We start from the raw sequence: 23,252 nt of genomic DNA, 5'->3' as shown, positions 1-23,252 counted from the left end.
TGCATATGCTATTTCGTATTAAAATTCCAACACCACCCGATCCGGATTTTGCTCTGACATGAATATGTTTACGATTAAGACCAAACCACTGATAACCTTCAACGCTAATAACGTTATCCCCAGTAAGATGCGTCTTCGCTAGTCCAAGTATATCTAAATCATAATGTTTTACACATGAGATTAAAAACATATATTTATCGCTATTTACATCAGACTTCCAACCATTAATATTCCAAAATCCGCAGTTTACCTATTTATGCCCATCACGGCTATTCTGATTATGACCTCCGTTCTGACCTCTGTAATTTCCTCGTCCCCGACCGTTCAAATTCCTTTCTGACTGATTATGGTTATCATTGGTAGATTGTCCATTTCTATAGGTTGACCTTTGATCCGTGTTATGGCTATTTCCACCTCTAGTGTTTCCACGCCCACGATCATTTCGTCTGTAATAGCCACGATTACCACTCACATTATTGACTATCGTATCGTCTCGGTCTCCACGTCTTTGTGTATTGGTGTAGGTGTCACGTGTACTTTTATCGTGTCTAGCCCTTACCACTGATCCTCTGATCTCAAGCTTGTCGTTACCAATTGCGTTGACAATACTTCTCAAATTAGAGTTCAATAGGCGTTGTGCGCTTGGAATGGCATTGTTAATACAGACATCTTTATAGATACGAGCGTAGGTACCATGATTTCTGTGTCTACTTACTAATTATAGCCACACCATATCCCATACTTGGCACTCCCATTCTATAACTACACGTAGGTACCATGATTTCTGTGTCTACTTACTAATTATAGCCTCACCATATCCCATACTTGGCACTCCCATTCTATAACTACACGTAGGTACCATGATTTCTGTGTCTACTTACTAATTATAGCCACACCATATCCCATACTTGGCACTCCCATTCTATAACTACATGTAGGTACCATGATTTCTGTGTCTACTAACTAATTATAGCCACACCATATCCCATACTTGGCACTCCCATTCTATAACTACATGTAGGTACCATGATTTCTGTGTCTACTTACTAATTATAGCCACACCATATCCCATACTTGACACTCCCATTCTATAACTACATGTAGGTACCATGATTTCTGTGTCTACTTACTAATTATAGCCACACCATATCCCATACTTGGCACTCCCATTCTATAACTACATGTAGGTATCATGATTTCTGTGTCTACTTACTAATTATAGCCACACCATATCCCATACTTGGCACTCCCGTTCTATAACTACACGTAGGTACCATGAAATCTGTGTCTACTTACTAATTATAGCCACACCATATCCCATACTTGGCACTCCCATTCTATAACTACACGTAGGTACCATGATTTCTGTGTCTACTTACTAATTATAGCCTCACCATATCCCATACTTGGCACTCCCATTCTATAACTACACGTAGGTACCATGATTTCTGTGTCTACTTACTAATTATAGCCTCACCATATCCCATACTTGGCACTCCCATTCTATAACTACATGTAGGTACCATGATTTCTGTGTCTACTTACTAATTATAGCCACACCATATCCCATACTTGGCACTCCCATTCTATAACTACACGTAGGTACCATGATTTCTGTGTCTACTTACTAATTATAGCCTCACCATTTCCCATACTTGGCACTCCCATTCTATAACTACATGTAGGTACCATGATTTCTGTGTCTACTTACTAATTATAGCCTCACCATATCCCATACTTGGCACTCCCATTCTATAACTACATGTAGGTACCATGATTTCTGTGTCTACTTACTAATTATAGCCACACCATATCCCATACTTGGCACTCCCATTCTATAACTACATGTAGGTACCATGATTTCTGTGTCTACTTACTAATTATAGCCACACCATATCCCATACTTGGCACTCCCATTCTATAACTACATGTAGGTACCATGATTTCTGTATCTACTTACTAATTATAGCCACACCATATCCCATACTTGGCACTCCCATTCTATAACTACATGTAGGTACCATGATTTCTGTGTCTACTTACTAATTATAGCCTCACCATATCCCATACTTGGCACTCCCATTCTATAACTACATGTAGGTACCATGATTTCTGTGTCTACTTACTAATTATAGCCACACCATATCCCATACTTGGCACTCCCATTCTATAACTACACGTAGGTACCATGATTTCTGTGTCTTCTTACTAATTATAGCCTCACCATATCCCATACTTGGCACTCCCATTCTATAACTACATGTAGGTACCATGATTTCTGTGTCTACTTACTAATTATAGCCACACCATATCCCATACTTGGCACTCCCATTCTATAACTACACGTAGGTACCATGATTTCTGTGTCTACTTACTAATTATAGCCTCACCATTTCCCATACTTGGCACTCCCATTCTATAACTACATGTAGGTACCATAATTTCTGTGTCTACTTACTAATTATAGCCTCACCATATCCCATACTTGGCACTCCCATTCTATAACTACATGTAGGTACCATGATTTCTGTGTCTACTTCTTATTATAGCCACACCATATCCCATACTTGGCACTCCCATTCTATAACTACATGTAGGTACCATGATTTCTGTATCTACTTATTAATTATAGCCACACCATATCCCATACTTGGCACTCCCATTCTATAACTACATGTAGGTACCATGATTTCTGTGTCTACTTACTAATTATAGCCTCACCATATCCCATACTTGGCACTCCCATTCTATAACTACATGTAGGTACCATGATTTCTGTGTCTACTTACTAATTATAGCCACACCATATCCCATACTTGGCACTCCCATTCTATAACTACATGTAGGTACCATCATTTCTGTGTCTACTTCTTATTATAGCCACACCATATCCCATACTTGGCACTCCCATTCTATAACTACATGTAGGTACCATGATTTCTGTGTCTACTTACTAATTATAGCCACACCATATCCCATACTTGGCACTCCCATTCTATAACTACATGTAGGTACCATGATTTCTGTATCTACTTACTAATTATAGCCACACCATATCCCATACTTGGCACTCCCATTCTATAACTACACGTAGGTACCATGATTTCTGTGTCTACTTACTAATTATAGCCACACCATATCCCATACTTGGCACTCCCATTCTATAACTACATGTAGGTACCATGATTTCTGTATCTACTTACTAATTATAGCCACACCATATCCCATACTTGGCACTCCCATTCTATAACTACATGTAGGTACCATGATTTCTGTATCTACTTACTAATTATAGCCACACCATATCCCATACTTGGCACTCCCATTCTATAACTACACGTAGGTACCATGATTTCTGTGTCTACTTACTAATTATAGCCTCACCATATCCCATACTTGGCACTCCCATTCTATAACTACACGTAGGTACCATGATTTCTGTGTCTACTTACTAATTATAGCCTCACCATATCCCATACTTGGCACTCCCATTCTATAACTACATGTAGGTACCATGATTTCTGTGTCTACTTACTAATTATAGCCACACCATATCCCATACTTGGCACTCCCATTCTATAACTACATGTAGGTAGGTACCTTGATTTCTGTGTCTACTTACTAATTATAGCCACACCATATCCCATACTTGGCACTCCCATTCTATAACTACACGTAGGTACCATGATTTCTGTGTCTACTTACTAATTATAGCCACACCATATCCCATACTTGGCAATCCCATTCTATAACTACACATAGGTACCATGATTTCTGTATCTACTTACTAATTATAGCCTCACCATATCCCATACTTGGCACTCCCATTCTATAACTACATGTAGGTACCATGATTTCTGTGTCTACTTACTAATTATAGCCACACCATATCCCATACTTGGCACTCCCATTCTATAACTACACGTAGGTACCATGATTTCTGTGTCTACTTACTAATTATAGCCACACCATATCCCATACTTGGCACTCCCATTCTATAACTACATGTAGGTACCATGATTTCTGTGTCTACTTACTAATTATAGCCACACCATATCCCATACTTGGCACTCCCATTCTATAACTACACGTAGGTACCATGATTTCTGTGTCTACTTACTAATTATAGCCTCACCATTTCCCATACTTGGCACTCCCATTCTATAACTACATGTAGGTACCATGATTTCTGTGTCTACTTACTAATTATAGCCTCACCATATCCCATACTTGGCACTCCCATTCTATAACTACATGTAGGTACCATGATTTCTGTGTCTACTTCTTATTATAGCCACACCATATCCCATACTTGGCACTCCCATTCTATAACTACATGTAGGTACCATGATTTCTGTATCTACTTACTAATTATAGCCACACCATATCCCATACTTGGCACTCCCATTCTATAACTACATGTAGGTACCATGATTTCTGTGTCTACTTACTAATTATAGCCTCACCATATCCCATACTTGGCACTCCCATTCTATAACTACATGTAGGTACCATGATTTCTGTGTCTACTTACTAATTATAGCCACACCATATCCCATACTTGGCACTCCCATTCTATAACTACATGTAGGTACCATCATTTCTGTGTCTACTTCTTATTATAGCCACACCATATCCCATACTTGGCACTCCCATTCTATAACTACATGTAGGTACCATGATTTCTGTGTCTACTTACTAATTATAGCCACACCATATCCATACTTGGCACTCCCATTCTATAACTACATGTAGGTACCATGATTTCTGTGTCTACTTCTTATTATAGCCTCACCATATCCCATACTTGGCACTCCCATTCTATAACTACACGTAGGTACCATGATTTCTGTATCTACTTACTAATTATAGCCACACCATATCCCATACTTGGCACTCCCATTCTATAACTACACGTAGGTACCATGATTTCTGTGTCTACTTACTAATTAAAGCCACACCATATCCCATACTTGGCACTCCCATTCTATAACTACATGTAGGTACCATGATTTCTGTGTCTACTTACTAATTATAGCCTCACCATATCCCATACTTGGCACTCCCATTCTATAACTACATGTAGGTACCATGATTTCTGTGTCTACTTACTAATTATAGCCACACCATATCCCATACTTGGCACTCCCATTCTATAACTACATGTAGGTACCATGATTTCTGTGTCTACTTACTAATTATAGCCACACCATATCCCATACTTGGCACTCCCATTCTATAACTACATGTAGGTACCATGATTTCTGTATCTACTTACTAATTATAGCCTCACCATATCCCATACTTGGCACTCCCATTCTATAACTACACGTAGGTACCATGATTTCTGTGTCTACTTACTAATTATAGCCTCACCATATCCCATACTTGGCACTCCCATTCTATAACTACACGTAGGTACCATGATTTCTGTGTCTACTTACTAATTATAGCCACACCATATCCCATACTTGGCACTCCCATTCTATAACTACATGTAGGTAGGTACCATGATTTCTGTGTCTACTTACTAATTATAGCCACACCATATCCCATACTTGACACTCCCATTCTATAACTACATGTAGGTACCATGATTTCTGTGTCTACTTACTAATTATAGCCACACCATATCCCATACTTGGCACTCCCATTCTATAACTACACGTAGGTACCATGATTTCTGTATCTACTTACTAATTATAGCCTCACCATATCCCATACTTGGCACTCCCATTCTATAACTACATGTAGGTACCATGATTTCTGTGTCTACTTACTAATTATAGCCTCACCATATCCCATACTTGGCACTCCCATTCTATAACTACATGTAGGTACCATGATTTCTGTGTCTACTTACTAATTATAGCCACACCATATCCCATACTTGGCACTCCCATTCTATAACTACACGTAGGTACCATGATTTCTGTATCAACTTACTAATTATAGCCTCACCATATCCCATACTTGGCACTCCCATTCTATAACTACATGTAGGTACCATGATTTCTGTGTCTACTTACTAATTAAAGCCACACCATATCCCATACTTGGCACTCCCATTCTATAACTACATGTAGGTACCATGATTTCTGTGTCTACTTACTAATTATAGCCACACCATATCCCATACTTGGCACTCCCATTCTATAACTACACGTAGGTACCATGATTTCTGTGTCTACTTACTAATTATAGCCTCACCATATCCCATACTTGGCACTCCCATTCTATAACTACACGTAGGTACCATGATTTCTGTGTCTACTTACTAATTATAGCCTCACCATATCCCATACTTGGCACTCCCATTCTATAACTACACGTAGGTACCATGATTTCTGTGTCTACTTACTAATTATAGCCACACCATATCCCATACTTGGCACTCCCATTCTATAACTACACGTAGGTACCATGATTTCTGTATCTACTTACTAATTATAGCCTCACCATATCCCATACTTGGCACTCCCATTCTATAACTACATGTAGGTACCATGATTTCTGTGTCTACTTACTAATTATAGCCTCACCATATCCCATACTTGGCACTCCCATTCTATAACTACATGTAGGTACCATGATTTCTGTGTCTACTAACTAATTATAGCCACACCATATCCCATACTTGGCACTCCCATTCTATAACTACACGTAGGTACCATGATTTCTGTATCAACTTACTAATTATAGCCTCACCATATCCCATACTTGGCACTCCCATTCTATAACTACATGTAGGTACCATGATTTCTGTGTCTACTTACTAATTAAAGCCACACCATATCCCATACTTGGCACTCCCATTCTATAACTACATGTAGGTACCATGATTTCTGTGTCTACTTACTAATTATAGCCACACCATATCCCATACTTGGCACTCCCATTCTATAACTACATGTAGGTATCATGATTTCTGTGATGGAGAATGGTTTCTCTGTCAGATTTGTAACCATCCATCCTGTCATGTCTTCTATGTTTCTCTGTTTTACACTCCATGATGAGTCATCATCTTTCATACAATCATTGCACAGAAATACAGTGGCCTGCAATTTTAGTTTAAATGAGTAGGTTTTTAAATGAAAAATCTAAGTGAAAACTCATATTCCCCTTGTCGAATACAATTAATGTGGAATACTGTGGATTAACCATTATTCATTGAATACTAATTTTCCTGGGTTTTAGCGGGTACAGGTGAATCATAAATGTAAAAGTTCAAGGAATAACTAATGCCCTATAGGCTTGTATTGCTAAAACGATGTAATCAAGTATCTATGAAAATGCAAGTTTATCTGAATCCATAAAAATTTAAAGCAATAAAAATAAAGGAAATCCACAGTATTAATTTTTTGGCATTTCAGTCATTATGATGTTTTTTATAAACTTTCTTCAAAATCAAAGGTATTTGACCAAAATATTGAAAGCTCCAGCATGGCATTCATAAAGTTATGACAGTAGGACTGACAGACAGGATGAAAACAGGATCATTATGTTTTAAACAATAATAGGAGTGCAATTGAGTGCTTTTCCTTAGATACTTAAAAGATATAGTATAGGCTAAATTGTTTATCATAGTCTTTTTCTGTCAGTCTTGATCATTAGAAGAAGTTTAATGTTGAAAACTTTATTTCTGTACCAACCAAACATTTCCTAATCTCAAGTTGGAATGAAAGAAAATCACTATTGAACTAGACAATAAACAATAAAAAAATTAATTCCTTTCCTCATGATTTTAGCAGTGTATTAAAGCTGAGCTATAATAGCTGTCTATTATTGGAGTAAATACCTTTTCAAAACTTGCGCTTCATTCTAAAATCAACCTTCATATCCCAATGAGTGTAACATTCATGATCACACGTGCCATCACAATAAAGTGCACAGTTTAATTAAAGATGTAAATGATAGAAATCTATTTTTCACTACCCTGTCATAAAATATAATTATATGAAGCACACTTTGCTTGAAGTGCTTCCACGCTTCATACTAGAAATGTGTGCACCCTCAACACTTTACAACCCTATAAAATTACAAAAAGGAAGCATTCACTTCTTAAATAAAACCTAGCAGGAAATTCCAAATTATATGCAAAAGGAGATGTGAGGTTTATGTCAACTATACAATGACCAATAATACCAGAAAACAGAAATAGATGCCAATAGGTCTTTCTAAAATAGCATGCTTTTCTACCATATGAATTTTATAAACCTTTTTTTTTATCTTAGAGACTGCAGCTGTGGCAAGAGTTTGCCTTTAAGTATGACACCTATTTGATCATGTTAAGTTTATGTTTGTAAAGCAGTATTGGAATTGAAAATACTTTTCAACAACTTACCTTATGCCAGTGTCCTGAGAATATCAGGTGAGGACGGACTTGTTGCAGGATCTTCAAAATTAAGTAAAGAATTAATAATATACATGTATTACAAAAAGAATCTATCTACTAACATAATTAATTTGAATCAGGTATGTTTTAGAAACTATAATAAAAATTCTCCATCTATTAAATTTTATTTGTAAAATATTTGATATTCAATTCTTTTTCAACTATTTAAATAATTAAACTTAAAATTTGTTAAATATGTAATATAAGGTTAATAGAGGCTGCGCTTTAGCGCATGATACGCCCGTTGCTCTTTTAACTTGTCTTTTATGCTTTAAATGAATTTATATGATCAACTAGAAACAGTGTGAGCCCTGTCAAATACCCCCCCCCCCCCCCACCCATATAATAAATAAAAATGCACAAAAAAATTGGCACTATTAAGGTCAATAGATATAAACAATTTATCAAAGTTGCATAAAATTTTGTGAAAGTGTTAGTTATTGTCCCAAAATTGGAAAATCCCCCCTTTTTTAAGCATAAAAATTCATAACACGGAAATGTAAAATCTGAAATTTATAAAAATTGAAAGGGAGCTTACATCAATAGATATAAACAATTCACCAAAGTTTCATGGACATTGGTGAAAGCCTTTTTGAGTTATTGTCCAGTGTTAAAAATCCCCCTTTTTTTATGAATAAAGCCCCATAAATTCAAAACTTTAAATCTGAAATTAAAAAAAAATAAAGAATAACAAAAGGGAGCTTAGGTCAATAGATATAAACAATTCACCAAAGTTTCAAGGACATTGGTGAAATCCTTTTTGAGTTATTGTCCGAAGTGTTGAAAATCCCCCCTTTTTTATGAATAAAGCCCCATAAATCCAAAACTTAAAATCTGAAATTTAAAAAAAAATGAAAGGGAGCTTACGTCAATAGATATAAACAATTCACTTAAGTTGCATGGGAATTGGTGAAAGTGTTTTTGAGTTATTGTCCGAAGTTAGGACGACGGACGGACGGACAACGGTATACCATAATACGTCCCGTCCCGGGCGTATAAAAATAAAAGAAACAAAATAATTAAATATTTTAAAACACAAATAGGTAAAACATATCAGACTATATTAACAAAGTTAAAATCTAATATTGACAGAAAAAGTCAGAGTTCTGTTCTAGCAATAAAGTATTGAAAATAGGAAGAAATCATTTTTTTATCTGTCACAAATTTGGATCAGTTCACATATTGAATAAAAAAGTGAAAAACGTTTGGTTATCAACAAAAACTAGGTACTCCTAGAAACACAGGTATATTGTTATGTTAGAAATTAGATAAATAACAAATAATTTCCATTGCAAAGTAAAGTAAAAAGAATTGCAGCAGTTAGAAAGCATAAATAATTTCAATATATTTATCCATAAAAAATTAGAAACACATGTATATTTCTATGTCAAACATTAGAAAAATTACAGATTGCAATAATTATCATTGAAGCATAAATAATTTCAACTTGAGTGACATGTGATATGCTAAAATAACATAAAGCAGCAAAAATGTAAATAATAAATAAAGTAAGGTAATTAATGGAAGATATGTAGATACCAGAAAGTGTATTTTCAGTTGCAAAACTTAGTTTTTCCATTTTCATGTTGTACTACAAATGCAAGTTATATTCAGAGAATCCAAATACTGTTTCAATACCTCAACTTTTTAAAGCAGGGTAAAAAAATCTGCACATTAACAGTAAACTTGCACTTCATATCATTTTTTTTTCCTTTTTAAAATTATTCCTGCAAGGGATGATTTCCTGCAGATTAATCAAAGATAACCTCTAAAGTAAATGTCTATATTGACAGTAAGACTTTATATTTACAGTCTACTAATGGGTTCCTCCTAAAAAATTAAAGTAAATAAATAAAATAGATCTGACCAAAATCAACAATGTGTTATGATGTAGCAACACTCTATCATGCTTTTTATTGTTGAGAAAAACCTACAGGATTAACTCTCATTTTGTCTCTGAGTAGAACAGATAAATGGCTGACTAAAACATGGACAGGGGAGGCTTTTCTTGGCCGTACAACCCACACCATATCTTCTGGATTCTGTAATTATATTGGTTCATGTTAAAACAATTAATAAGAGGCCTTTTATGAACATGGTTGTAGATATACTTCTTATGCAACAGGTTCAGTCATAAAACTATTTTTATGTAAAATTGATGTGGTATACTGCAAATTAAGATGATTTCTTTCTTCTAACTTTTAGGCAGTATTATTTAATTGTTTATAAAAGTCAAACATATTCATGAATGTATTCTTATAAAATAATATTAAATAAAAAGCTAAATCAACCTGAAATATCACTGTTGCATTAGAAATATGTCACTGAACAATTGTATTACCTCTGCATGTATTTTACACGATTTTTAAATATCTAATCAACTGACATATAAAGAACCAAATGATTTTTGTATATTGACACAATATAAATGCATAAACTATATACAAATTGTGATAGTCAAATTAATCTTTTTGATTTTTTATATTTTTATATTAATTAATGTAAAATACAAGCAGAATTCTCCTTGCTGCTTTATGCTACAAAAAGCATGAATATATTAGACAAGTTTAGAATATAATATAAGTAAGATAATTAGATTTGTTTTTAAAGCCACCAGTTAATTATAATTGTTTACATTAACAATTTTCACACATCTGAACATTGTTTTTTGCATTATATTCAATTACCAATGAACATTTTGGAGAAAGTGAAAGTCACAAAGATTTTCTTTCAATATGGTCAAAACTATTTTCACTGTGGATTCATTATTATTCATTGCAAACTTTTTTTTTTTAGGATTCCATAGGTTAAGATTTACCAAAATTTTATTGGTGAAATAATGAAAAATTTTCCTTTTTGCTTTTTTGCAGAGTATTTCAAAATCATGAAAATAAACATCTGAGAAAATACAATTTTCCCTCAATCTATGAAAATATGTCCTATACACAGTATTCAAAGGTGTGAAAATTGGTCTCTGTACACATAACATATAGATTTAAAAAGTACACAAAGACATGAAACCTACAGAAATAACAAAAGGTTTGTCTCTTGGTAAAATAGTGTAGTGTGTGAGGAAAATATGAATACCAGGACCAAGTTTGTTTCCAAATGATGTAGCAAGCATTCTTTTCTCAAGAAATCTTGGCTCAGGAAACTGCATATCTAACTGCAAAGTACAAATATGTATTTAAAGAGTATTTGCTACGAATTATGTGAACTTAATTTCATCAAAGAGTTTGTAAGATTTTTCAAAATGGTATGAACTATGTACTTGCTCAGAAGAAAAAGGTAATATTAGACCTAGGAATCAGGGGATAACAAATCATTGAAAGGGGTAAATTTCATTTTCTCAGAATCATATCAATATCATTAATATTTTGAGTCCTTATATTTTACAAACTATTAAAAACAAAATTCATGAATTAAAAGAATTTCATGCCCAATGAAATGATTATTTTCAATTTACTTAATAGGTGCTTATTTTGACATGACAAATTAATATATAACAAAACATTAAAAAACTTAAATACACTGAAATAATGTACATGTATTTACACAGTACTTTCTTGAAGGGGAGATAATTTAAAAGGAAGAATGAGTATTCCCCCTTTAATCATGTTGTAAAGGTCTTATATATCTTATTTGTTATTCTGAGCATGACAACACAATAACAACCAGTTTAAATGATAATGACCAAAGAAAAACAGTTATCATACAACCATACCTTTATGTAATCTATGAACCCAAATGTAGACACACCAGTCATATTTTCAAAATTTTTAACAAATCTTTCCTCTTTTTTCTGTGTTCTGAAGTCTCTGCCTTCGCCACCTATATCATTGTCACCGGGAATATATATCTTCTAATTACAAAAGAAAAATACACAATGTTCAGATTTATCTATATCAATCATGTCAACTATGTTGATCATTTGTAAAGTGTAATAAAAAATATAAAAAAGACTACATGTACTACCATTACACATGTTACATACTGAAATTTATTTATATTTTTTTTCCTTTACATAGTCAAACAAGAATGTGTCCCCCGTACATGGATGCCCCACTTGCACTATCATTTCTATGTTCAGTGGACCATGAAATTGGAGTCAGAACTCTAATTTGGCATTAAAAATAGTAACATGTATACGAAGTTTCAGGTTGATTGATCTTCAACTTCCTCAAAAACTACCTTGACCACAAACTTTAACCTGAAGCGGGACAGACGGACGGACATAGGGACAAACAGACAAACGAAACGCACAGGCCACAAAAACATAATGCCCCTCTACTATCGTAGATGGAGCATAAAAATATTTCCAGGCAAATACATTTCATTTCTGTCTTTAAACACCATTTATCAAATTAAATAACAGCTTAAGGACAAACCACAATGTGTCCCAAGTACACAGATGCCCCATCTGCACTATCATTTTCTATGTTCAGTGGACCATGAAAATGAAATAAAATCACAAATTTGTCTTTAAAATTAGACAGATCATATCATAGGGAACATTACTAAGTTTCAAATTGATTGGACTTCAAATTCATCAAAACTTCCTCCACCAAAAACTTTAAATTGAAGCGGGACGGAAGGGGGCACAGACCAGAAAACATAATGCCCATAAAAAGGGGCATAAAAAGATATGAGCACTAGCCAATTAGTTGTATTTTATATTTACTTTAGTATACTGAGCTGGTGAGAACACATCATTAAATCTTTGGTAAGCATAATAAAACTCGTCATCTGAAGCTGTACTGCCCTCATCAATCAAATCACCAAGGAATAATATAATATCAGGTTTTACATGATGATAGGCTAAGCCAAAAGTTCTGGTTAAATATCTACAAAAAATACTAACATACAAATTTCATAATATTCTGGTTAAATTGATCCGTAGAAAAAATTGATGATGCATTATTTATATAACAGTAGTCATTGGTTTTCTTCATAATCATAAATTTTTACAAACTTTGAATTGGTTTTTGGAATGATTGAAGATGCAAGTACAATTTTTTCATTTTCATCTTTTTTTTTTGTCTTTAATACATGTGTTTATTTTTTATGTTTTTAATTACAAATGTTTGTGCTAGAAAAGTAAGTTGCATGTTAATCTTAACTTTTCTGCAGTTGATTATTGTTAGGATTTTATCATATTACTACTTCAGAATCATTGTGGTGTATATTTTTTTTACAAATCTAATAATGTCTCTCTGATTGAAGCTGCATGAAGATCTGTTAATGTATCTAAATATCTAGCATTATTGTACTGTGTAAAAGGATCTGAATAGTTTACTGAATGATTTATGTTTACTATGAATGGATCTTTAGCAATACCTGTCAGTTTTTTCAAAATATCCAAGGGGCTTTGGAATGATAATCAGGTCAATACCGAATGGCCATATTTTAATCTGTTTATCATAAACATGTACTATGAGCTAACCAAAGGTTGAAACACACCTAGACTTATCAACTCTTTGCAACCTGACCACTTGATGTATAACTTTATTACAAGTACTCTACATACAAATATATGTTAAGTACCTATCTATGTCCCATCTAGAAAATGCTCCTACAGGAAACCGTGGTTCCATCTGGTACCCTTGTAACTGTGGATCAGATACCAGTAATATAACTTGCTCTTCTTCATAATTTCTGGAGAGAATAATTTCATAACATTTTCAAATTCTAAAATTCTGAGAGATATGGTGTAAAAATTAAACATGTTAAAACAAGGAGTTGCAAAGGGAGGGATGGACCAAGTGATTGCGGTATATTACCAACTCTGTTAGGTGGGATAAAATGTTTTTTCAAAACTGAAAGTTTATAAGGCTTCATGGAACTTCAGTAAAAAATGTGTATGTTTTCTTGCAGTCAGATCACCTCATTTATCAATCTGAAATTTCAGAAGTCTGACAACTTGGGAGATTCAATCTGGGTGACTAGATTGTGCAGCAAGTAATATTTCCTTACTTGACTATTATATAAATGACATAACTGTGAATTTACTTTTTTTGACTTATACAAAATTCCTTGAAATGACTGACGACTAAGCATGCTAATAGATATAGGAAGATGTGGTGTGAGTGCCAATGAGACAACTCTACATCCAAATAACAATTTAAAAAGTAAACCATTATAGGTTAAAGTACGGCCTTCAACACGGAGCCTTGGCTCACACCGAACAACAAGCTATAAAGGGCCCCAAAATTACTAGTGTAAAACCATTCAAATGGGAAAACCAACAGTCTAATCTATATAAACAAAACTAGAAACGAGAAAAACGTATATATTACATAAACAAACGACAACTACTGTATAACTACATGTATAATGCTAAGTATACATAACATGTATAACCTATGATAGGTTAACATGAAGTACAAAAGAATTTCCAGTTAAACAAGGACATTTGTAACAGTGAAATCCTTGCTAAACATGCGTACAGGTAAATAAGAGACATTAATTCTAATGGTCAACTCTGTAGTTGTGAGTTAAACCCTAGGGCAGGTGTATGCAACCTCTGATTGTAATCAACTAGGATTGCCAATTTCCTGCTGAAGTTTGTCGGTCTCTCTGTCTTCCTAAACAAATAAAAAGTGGCCACCTTGATATTTAACCAAAAGTGATTAAAGTGGTGTAAATCAACATCAATCAATCATAAATGTACATGATGTATCAGTTTATCAGCGATTAGTTGATAGTATTATTCATATATACCTGTAATCATCTAAGCCTATGTCTGGCCATCTAAAACTCTGTATGATGTATATAAAACATTCATTGAACAAGACAGTACCAATTATTATCGTCAATATGATAGATTTGGGTGTCCATTCACAGGCAAAATTCTTCCTTGCCATTTAAACCAACTGGACATTCTGTCAAACCATTGTGTGTGTAAAACCTTCAAAGAGAAGAAGTAAATTCTTAAATCATAAAATTTAACCAGGTGCTCCGCAGGGCTCAGCTTTATACCACCATAGTGGTCAAAACCTGAATGTTTATAGGTAGTTAGTGTTTTCGAATGAACTAAAAAATGAATCAGCACATGGACAGGAAATGACTATAAAATCTGGTAATGAGTATTTCCTAAAGTGATGGTTTTGTAATTGATTGAATCATAAAAAAAAATATTTAATTCTTTTCAGTACTGAAACATACTAGTAAATATTTTTTGATTGATGTTTGAACTGCTGAAATTTTAACATTGTGATTTTTTTTCAGATTGGCACTGAATTTTTACAAAAGACAATACTTTCATGACTTTTTTAAATTTTAAAATGCAGTTTTCAAAATTTGTGATGAAATGGTAGAAGAATAAGACTGTATATATGTAAAGATGTATAAACAAATTGACAATAGAATATTGAAGGAATGGAGTTTTAACCACCATTATATAAAAGAACCCTGTTAATTTTAACTTGATGGTTTGTAATAAAATCAACCAAAAATACACATTACAGTCACATGTCTTGAAGATTTAGTGCCAAACAGGCAAACAACATATCTATACTTCATGTAACCCTTGACAGAATTTTTTCTGAACAACTATTCTAGTGATGCATATTTTGGACGTTAAATACAAATGACTTAAGCAGCAACCATTTGATTTTCTAAGGGGGGGGATTGTGTTTTTTTGGAAAAAAAAGTTTGTTTGCGGGTTTTGGTGAAAAAAATAATTTGTTTTGGACCCTGAGAAAAAAAAAAATTGTTTCACCCTCAGCTGCCACTATATCCATGATATCATGTATATGTAATGCTAAAATTGAAAGAAAAAAATAGATTTTTCTGCGCCGAGCCGAAAAAAAACCCATAGCCCCCAAGAAAATCAAATGGTTGCTGCCTAATTTGCTCAGTTTTATCAATTTTTTTCTAGAGTCTTTCAACATTGTTCAAAGTGACTTTGAATATGTTATAAATAGGTCCAGTTGTGGGGTTGTTGTTGTTCCAAATATAGAAACTGAAAAACATGCCAATATATGCGCATGTGCAATCGAAGCCAATATCAATGAAATATGGATAATGTATGTATGTACTGGTAGATTCCCCCGTTATTCGGAGCACCCTTCGAGAGCCGCAAGCTTGGGTACAACGGAATCTATGTACACTCCATTTCAGGATTTATGGAGATGTGTCACTAACATATTAACAATGTGCAATATTTACCAGAACAATCCCAACCCCAAGGCCTAAAAAAAATAATGTTGCGTTTCCGATCACCCCCTTGAAATTTTTAAGGGACGGTAGGTAGGGATTTTTTTTTTATATAAGATTATGCTTCATTGCTGTCTCGGTTTTGTTTTAAAAGCATGGGCACTTTGTTCATTACTTAAGACCATTTGACAATTTTCAAGATTATTGTGTGAGTTTTTATCAGCCTTATCCATTCATTTTCTTTTGTATTTTATATATGATAACTTGTATAGTAGTTTACCCCTTTTAAAATACCCCTGAAAAAAAAACGAAGTCCAAACCTAAAAAAAAATTTTAAACCTGATTCCCCTATTTCAGGACCAAAAGTTTGGGAATGTCAGATTTGTAACATTTGGGGTTAATTTTAAAAACAATAACTCCTGCTCATTATCGATCATGACATAACCAATGTGAACTCTAGAAATTGGGCTTGGGGTGATCTGTATTAATGTTAAATATTGTAGGGCATTTATATGGACCATAAATTGGGCTCCGTTTCCTATAACTATAGACAATGATAGAAAAGTGATAAAATGTGAATAACTGTAAGAAAAGTTGTAACTACATCTAAAGATGCCATTATTTTTATCAACATACAAGTGTACATGTATGCTACTCTTCCCTAGAAAAAAAAATGAAATATACGAATTTCAAAGATTCTACAACCGTATTTTTGTGTCGTTTCTCGCGTTACTTTTTGCTTCCGAAGAGCATAACGCTGACTGATTTATAGATAATCGTCACCGGCAAATTCGTAACTTTTGCTTTCAAATAACAAAGAACATCGACCAATAAGAATAGTGAGAAGAAAATGCTGAGAACTATAAATATTTATGTAGCAGATGTAAGAACAGTGGCGTGACTTTTGTGTCCGATTTCGTAACGCAAATTTTAGATGATGTAATCTGCTTTGTTGTAATAGAATTCTTAAAAACAATATGCAAATATGAACTCTCGCGAGATGTTCAAACAGGTAAATCAGAGATGATTTACATTCTTGTTTTGATCTTCGTAATAATTAAGTTAGAAAATGACGTTATCATTATGCGTTACATTTCACACGAAACAGAAGTCCAGTTATTTCCTTTTTTTTAATAAAAATTGTTTGTCTATTCATTTCCGATCATACGTGAAACATGTGACTAACATGTGATCACACCATTATGGCCGGATGTACGAAATACTAGGTCTAAACATTGTTTTTGTTTCCAACGGGATGTTAGCAAACATAATCTGTAGACTTGTTTCGTCTTGTTTAAAAGAGGAAAATACAATTGTCAAAGAGATTGCGCCGGTGGTCTGTTATTTTTCCGGTTACACGCCATTATTCCGACAGCCCATTAGTCCGACAGCCCATTGGTCCGACAACCCATTAGTCCGACAACCCAATAGTCCGACAACCCATTGATCCGACAGCCCAATACTCGGACAACCCATAAGTCCGAAATTTAACAAGTCAGTACCAGGGTATCAGGTGAAAATAAAATGTGTCTGTCTGTATTATATTACGTCTAGATATGTAGTAACATATTTTAAGAAATAATTCCGTATAAGGCTCTTTAAAGAACATATAAATCAAAAACAACCATTGAGGGTACGAGCTGCTGATGATACCCCCGCCCAAACATTTCGGTAAACGGGAAATGTATGAGTTGTGAATCATTGAATTGTAGTTTCTGAGAAAAATGTGACGACAATTTTCAACTTGGCTGTCATGTAATGAGTAATGAATTTGAAAACGCATCACACGACATAGCCAACTTCAATAAACCTTTCAGAAATCCTTGTTATGTAGTTCCTGAAAAAGATGCAACGAAAATATTTATGGGACGGGCGGACGAACTGACGGATGGACAGACAGAGATAAAACAGTATACCCCCACTTTTTCAAAGCGGCGGACAATGATTGGGTCAATATTCCTGACATTTAGACATTACAATACTTGATATAATTATCTTTAAAGCACTATAAGCCTCAGTTACCAAGACAAAATACAAAAAAGCAACTAACACATTGATATCAAATAATAGTCGGTATCAAGACATGTACTATATAATTCAAAAGATCTAACAGTGTAATCATCATCCCCCTCCCCCCCCCCCCCCCCCCCCCCCCATAATAGTAAAGTTTTCTTGTGTTAACATCGAAAATTTATCATATTTATCTTACTTTTTAAAGTTCTTACATGTGCTAGAAATATGGTGAAAGAGTTCCTCCCTCAAATTATTATGAAGTGAGCATTCGATTAAAAAATGACTCTCATCCTCAACTTTATCAGCTGTACAAGTATCTAGCATTTTCAATTCTTTTAAAATGTAATGGAAGAGCACCGATTGTGAATTAACATATGAACTACCTTTCTTAAAATCAATAATATCTAAATATTTTTCTTCTTCTTGAAAACAATCTTTAAATGAAAAATAAGTGACAAATTTCCAACAAAACACATAATGTACCAAGTTTCTTTAAATGAAAAATAAGTGTCAAATTTCCAACAAAACACCTAATGTACCAAGTTTCTTTAAATGAAAAAAAAGTGTCAAATTTCCAACAAAACACATAATGTACCAAGTTTTTTAAAATTAGACAATTTGACAATAACATAAGCAGGACAAGAATGTCACACATTGTCTTAGGTTTTTTACTAGTTTGCTATTGGCTTTCATACTGCAGTCATTCTATTTGAGCAGTCAAAATGCGTTTACTGTATATTTCTGCGACAAAACTAATTTAAATAAAACTCAGATGATTGATACAAGGAGAGAAAGTGTTGCGACCAAAGAGGGTGGGTAGTGTTATTCAACTCCGATATATTTATTTATGTAGTTAATAGTAGGGGAAACCTCACTCCCCTGATACGCGAAAGGGGGGACCGAAGATCTAGTTAAGTCTTAGATGCATGACTTTTTTTATTAGTTGTTAGTGGCTTTGAAATAGCTATAACGGCGAGAACTCTCAGATCTGTTCCTAGTGTCTTTTTTTTGTCGGGATGTACAAGTACCCGGCCACGTCCACTTGTATTTTTGTCCATCTGATGAGTTATACCTTTTTCAACAGATTTTTATAGTTCGTTCTTATGTTGTACTGTTATACCACTGTCGCAGGTTAGGGGAAGGGTTGAGATCCGGCTAACATGTTAAACCCCGCCACATTATTTATGTATGTGCCGGTCACAAGTCAGGAGCCTGTAATTCAGTGGTTGTTGTTTGTTTATGTGTTACATTTTTGTTTTTCGTTCATATTTTAATACAAATAAGGTACTTTTTACATTTTCATATCGGGGCCTTTTATAATTGACTATGCGGTATGGGCTTTGCTCATTGTTTGAGGCCGTACGGTGACCCATAGTTGTTAATTTCTGTGTTTTTTGGCAATCATACCACATCTTCTTTTTTATATTTTAAAGTTAAGAAGTATTAGGCACAATAGTTTCAGAGCAGAAGATTTTTAAAACGAATATTGGATGAGGATAAGGACTGAGCAGTTCCTATAAGCATGTGTATCAACTCAATATACTGAGACACATATCCCGCATGGAAAGAATATTTCTAATCAAGACGGACAACCACACATACCATAGAGGACGGAGTTGGTCTTTTTAGAGAAAATTTACCAATACCATAAGAAAAACGCATTGTCGGAATAATGGGCTGTCGGAGTAATGGGTTGTCGGAATAATGGGCTGTCGGAATAGTTGGCTGTCGGAGTAATGGGCTGTCGGAATAATGGTTGTCGGACTAATGGGATGTCACCATTTTTCCTACATTGTGTATGTGCATAATGCTACATACGATCCTGTGTGAAAATAAATGCCCAATGACTTGACAAAATCGATTTCAGATTTGACAGACGTTAGAACACACTTCGTCTCCCGATAATGACGTGTCGAGTCCTTGGAAAAATCAATCGAAATTACGTCTCTTATCATTGTACCAATGCTCGTTGGATTGATTTAACTTCAGCAGTAAATATTACTGGATATTTTAGGTGAATAAATATAATTTAATAAAAAATACATGTTAATATGCCGTTACACTTGGAATGTACAAAGTTGGAATCTTTGTCACAATTTTTAATTCTTATTTTTTATTCATTGTCTGCAAACACTTATCAGAAACGCAATAAACTTGTCAAAGGAGAAGTAAACTTTTACCATGCATGACCTGAAAGGAAGTACTTTATTGATTTTAGCCCACTAAAGTAGGTTAAAATGTAGAATCCATGTAGATGGTGTACAGGTCACAAGTATCACATTGTGCCTATTTTAAAGATTTTAATTCCAAGTTAAAAGTTTTTTTCTTTATTGGATTTAAAGAATGTTACATTGCCAATGATTTGGAATAAATTGTATATAACGGGAATTTCAAAACCAAATATAAATACATTTTTTTGGCTTAAACATCAAGATACAACGATTATGGTATCCTGTATCAATGAAGAAAAAATGGAAATTTCTGAATAAATTGTACTAATTGTTTTCAAAACAAGCACATATTTAGGAGTTTTATAATACTGTTACATTAAAGATGGATTTTAAGAAAAAGTATACTGTTCAGATTATTTTAAGCAGATTTTGCAATAAAATAAAACTTAAAAAATGCTTTCAGTTTCTTATGGTTTCCTGTCGCGTTTAAAAAAAACTTTAATTTAACATTGAAAATAGATTTTAAATATTAACATGAAGCAAGTAACACTAGTAATTGTGTTCATTTATGTCTTATGCAATATATTGTGCAAAATAAAGAAAATAAAGATTGGTTTTCTGTTTGGTTTCCTGTCATGTAAACATGGTAAACGGTGAATCAAAATGTATTATTTTTTTCTGAATTGTTCCATCAATACTATTCTAACACCAACACAACCCACAGAATAAAAGTTAAAGTTTTAGAACTTATAAAAAAGGAAACCAAAAGAAACCAAGGCTGAATACCAAATTATGGTCCATATATGGTTAAAGAATTTTATACATGAATCATTTTGTTTTGATAATTTATGAAAAGAGTATTTACTCTTAATTATTATATTTTCTCACTTTCAACACTTGTGTCCAGCAAATAACCCGTACAGGGCCCCATAAATTGTGAAGTATTGTTTAAAAGCTTATTTTAAGCAAAGCATAGCAATGTACAGTGTACATATTATGTCATAGAAACAAATCTATTTTTAGAACAGTTTATTTTCGTATCCCAGGTAAAGGAAAGGTCGGAATTCAAATAAACTAAAACAAAATGTGTTTATCATCTTTATTAAAAGAAACAAAATAAAATAACACATATGACACTAGACAAATAATTTTTATTAGAATAAATCAAAATTCAGTATGTTGTATGTGGATTACAGACGTTCATCTTTCTTCAGGGATTTCCTGATCTGTTCTATCGATGTTATTTGACTCTGTCATTTGGCATTTCGGATATAAGAATACTCTATTTTATTGCATAATTTTGTCTGACAAATAGGCAATGCAAATAACCGTAATCTACTGTACATTCTAAAAACAAGCCTCAAGTTTAAAATTAGCGGTTGTTTTCTTTTGGGGCGATAAAAAGATCGAGGGACTTAGAATTTTTAATTTTCTTTCAGAAAAAACGGTCGGTAGGTATAAAAATTAATTTTTCCCACATCAGCTTTAAAAACTTTTGAGTCGGGGGTCTGAAGGACGGTCGGTCGGGTGACCGGAAACACAACATTTTTTTTTTAGGCCCAACACAAAGGGAGTGCTAGGACACTGGGATATCTGTTATTATGGTGCAGGAAGCCAAAGTACTCAGAGAGAACCACTGAGAAACTCTGCAGAAACAGACAAACCAAAGAGATATCATTAGCTGATTAATCTCCAGGTCAAAGCAGGGGACAACTTTGACCAACCTAGGCCCCTAAAGTATGATACGAATATGACGTAGGAAAACATATGACATACAATAATGAATTTTCCCCTTTTAAATTCAAAAAGCTAAATTGTTTTTCTTTTTTCTTTTATAATAGCAAATAGCCTCTTTGTCTGGGGACAATCCGTCATTTAAGAGATATCCCTCATTTGGATGTTGTTCCTAACCTGTTAATGTTATTAAAGTGTTACTGACATACTGTGGTTGTGAGTGTGAGTATCATAAATATTCTACATTTGAAAATGCCTGTACCAAGTCAGGAGTATGACAGTTCTGGTCCATTCGTTTTTGATGAGTTTTGTTATTTGATTTTGCCATGTGATTCTGATGGACTTTCCTAATTGATTTTCCTCTGAGTTCAGTATTTTTGGGTATCAGGTGCGTTCGCACCCGAGGTCCGTTCACACTCTACACGTTCGCGCCCAATTTTAATTCAAATTGCAGTAGAATAATTGGAAAATCATGATTGTTGTTTTAAATTGCTTTAACTGCATGTATTTGGCTTGGTACGATGAGTAAAACATTGAAGATTTTAAATGAAAAACACAAATTAGATAATTGTTTTTAACAGCTTGGTCCAGTTGATCTGAAACAATGAAACAATAAAATATAGCAATACACTATAATAATCCAAACATGATTAAAAAAATATCAACACAGAAAAAAAAACGTAGTCAGAAATTCACTTTATTTTGAAACAAGTCAATTTAACAAAGTTTTAGCAATACACTAACCAAAATATGATAAAAGAGTTATTCAACACAAAATAAAA

The 23,252-nt window shown here is 33.7% G+C and overlaps 1 protein-coding gene across 1 annotated transcript in view; it reads right to left on the bottom strand.

Moving 5' to 3' along the window:
* Window positions 1-250: 250 nt before the first annotated feature.
* LOC134726370 (uncharacterized) overlaps window positions 251-23,252 on the bottom strand; it is a 41,599-nt gene continuing 18,597 nt past the window's right edge. The window contains exons 2-10 of the mRNA XM_063590770.1: window positions 15,116-15,302; window positions 13,940-14,050; window positions 13,077-13,239; window positions 12,120-12,257; window positions 11,421-11,561; window positions 10,330-10,437; window positions 8,345-8,395; window positions 6,860-7,058; window positions 251-714 (exon numbers count right to left, since the gene is read on the bottom strand). Of these exons, the coding sequence (XP_063446840.1) occupies window positions 251-714; window positions 6,860-7,058; window positions 8,345-8,395; window positions 10,330-10,437; window positions 11,421-11,561; window positions 12,120-12,257; window positions 13,077-13,239; window positions 13,940-14,050; window positions 15,116-15,258 (1,518 nt within the window). The 5' untranslated portion in view covers window positions 15,259-15,302. The remainder of the gene's footprint in view (window positions 715-6,859; window positions 7,059-8,344; window positions 8,396-10,329; window positions 10,438-11,420; window positions 11,562-12,119; window positions 12,258-13,076; window positions 13,240-13,939; window positions 14,051-15,115; window positions 15,303-23,252) is intronic.

This window comes from Mytilus trossulus, chromosome 7 (assembly GCF_036588685.1).
Source record: "Mytilus trossulus isolate FHL-02 chromosome 7, PNRI_Mtr1.1.1.hap1, whole genome shotgun sequence".
Lineage (NCBI taxonomy): Eukaryota > Metazoa > Mollusca > Bivalvia > Mytilida > Mytilidae > Mytilus > Mytilus trossulus.
This window is presented reverse-complemented; position numbering and strand designations above follow the sequence as displayed.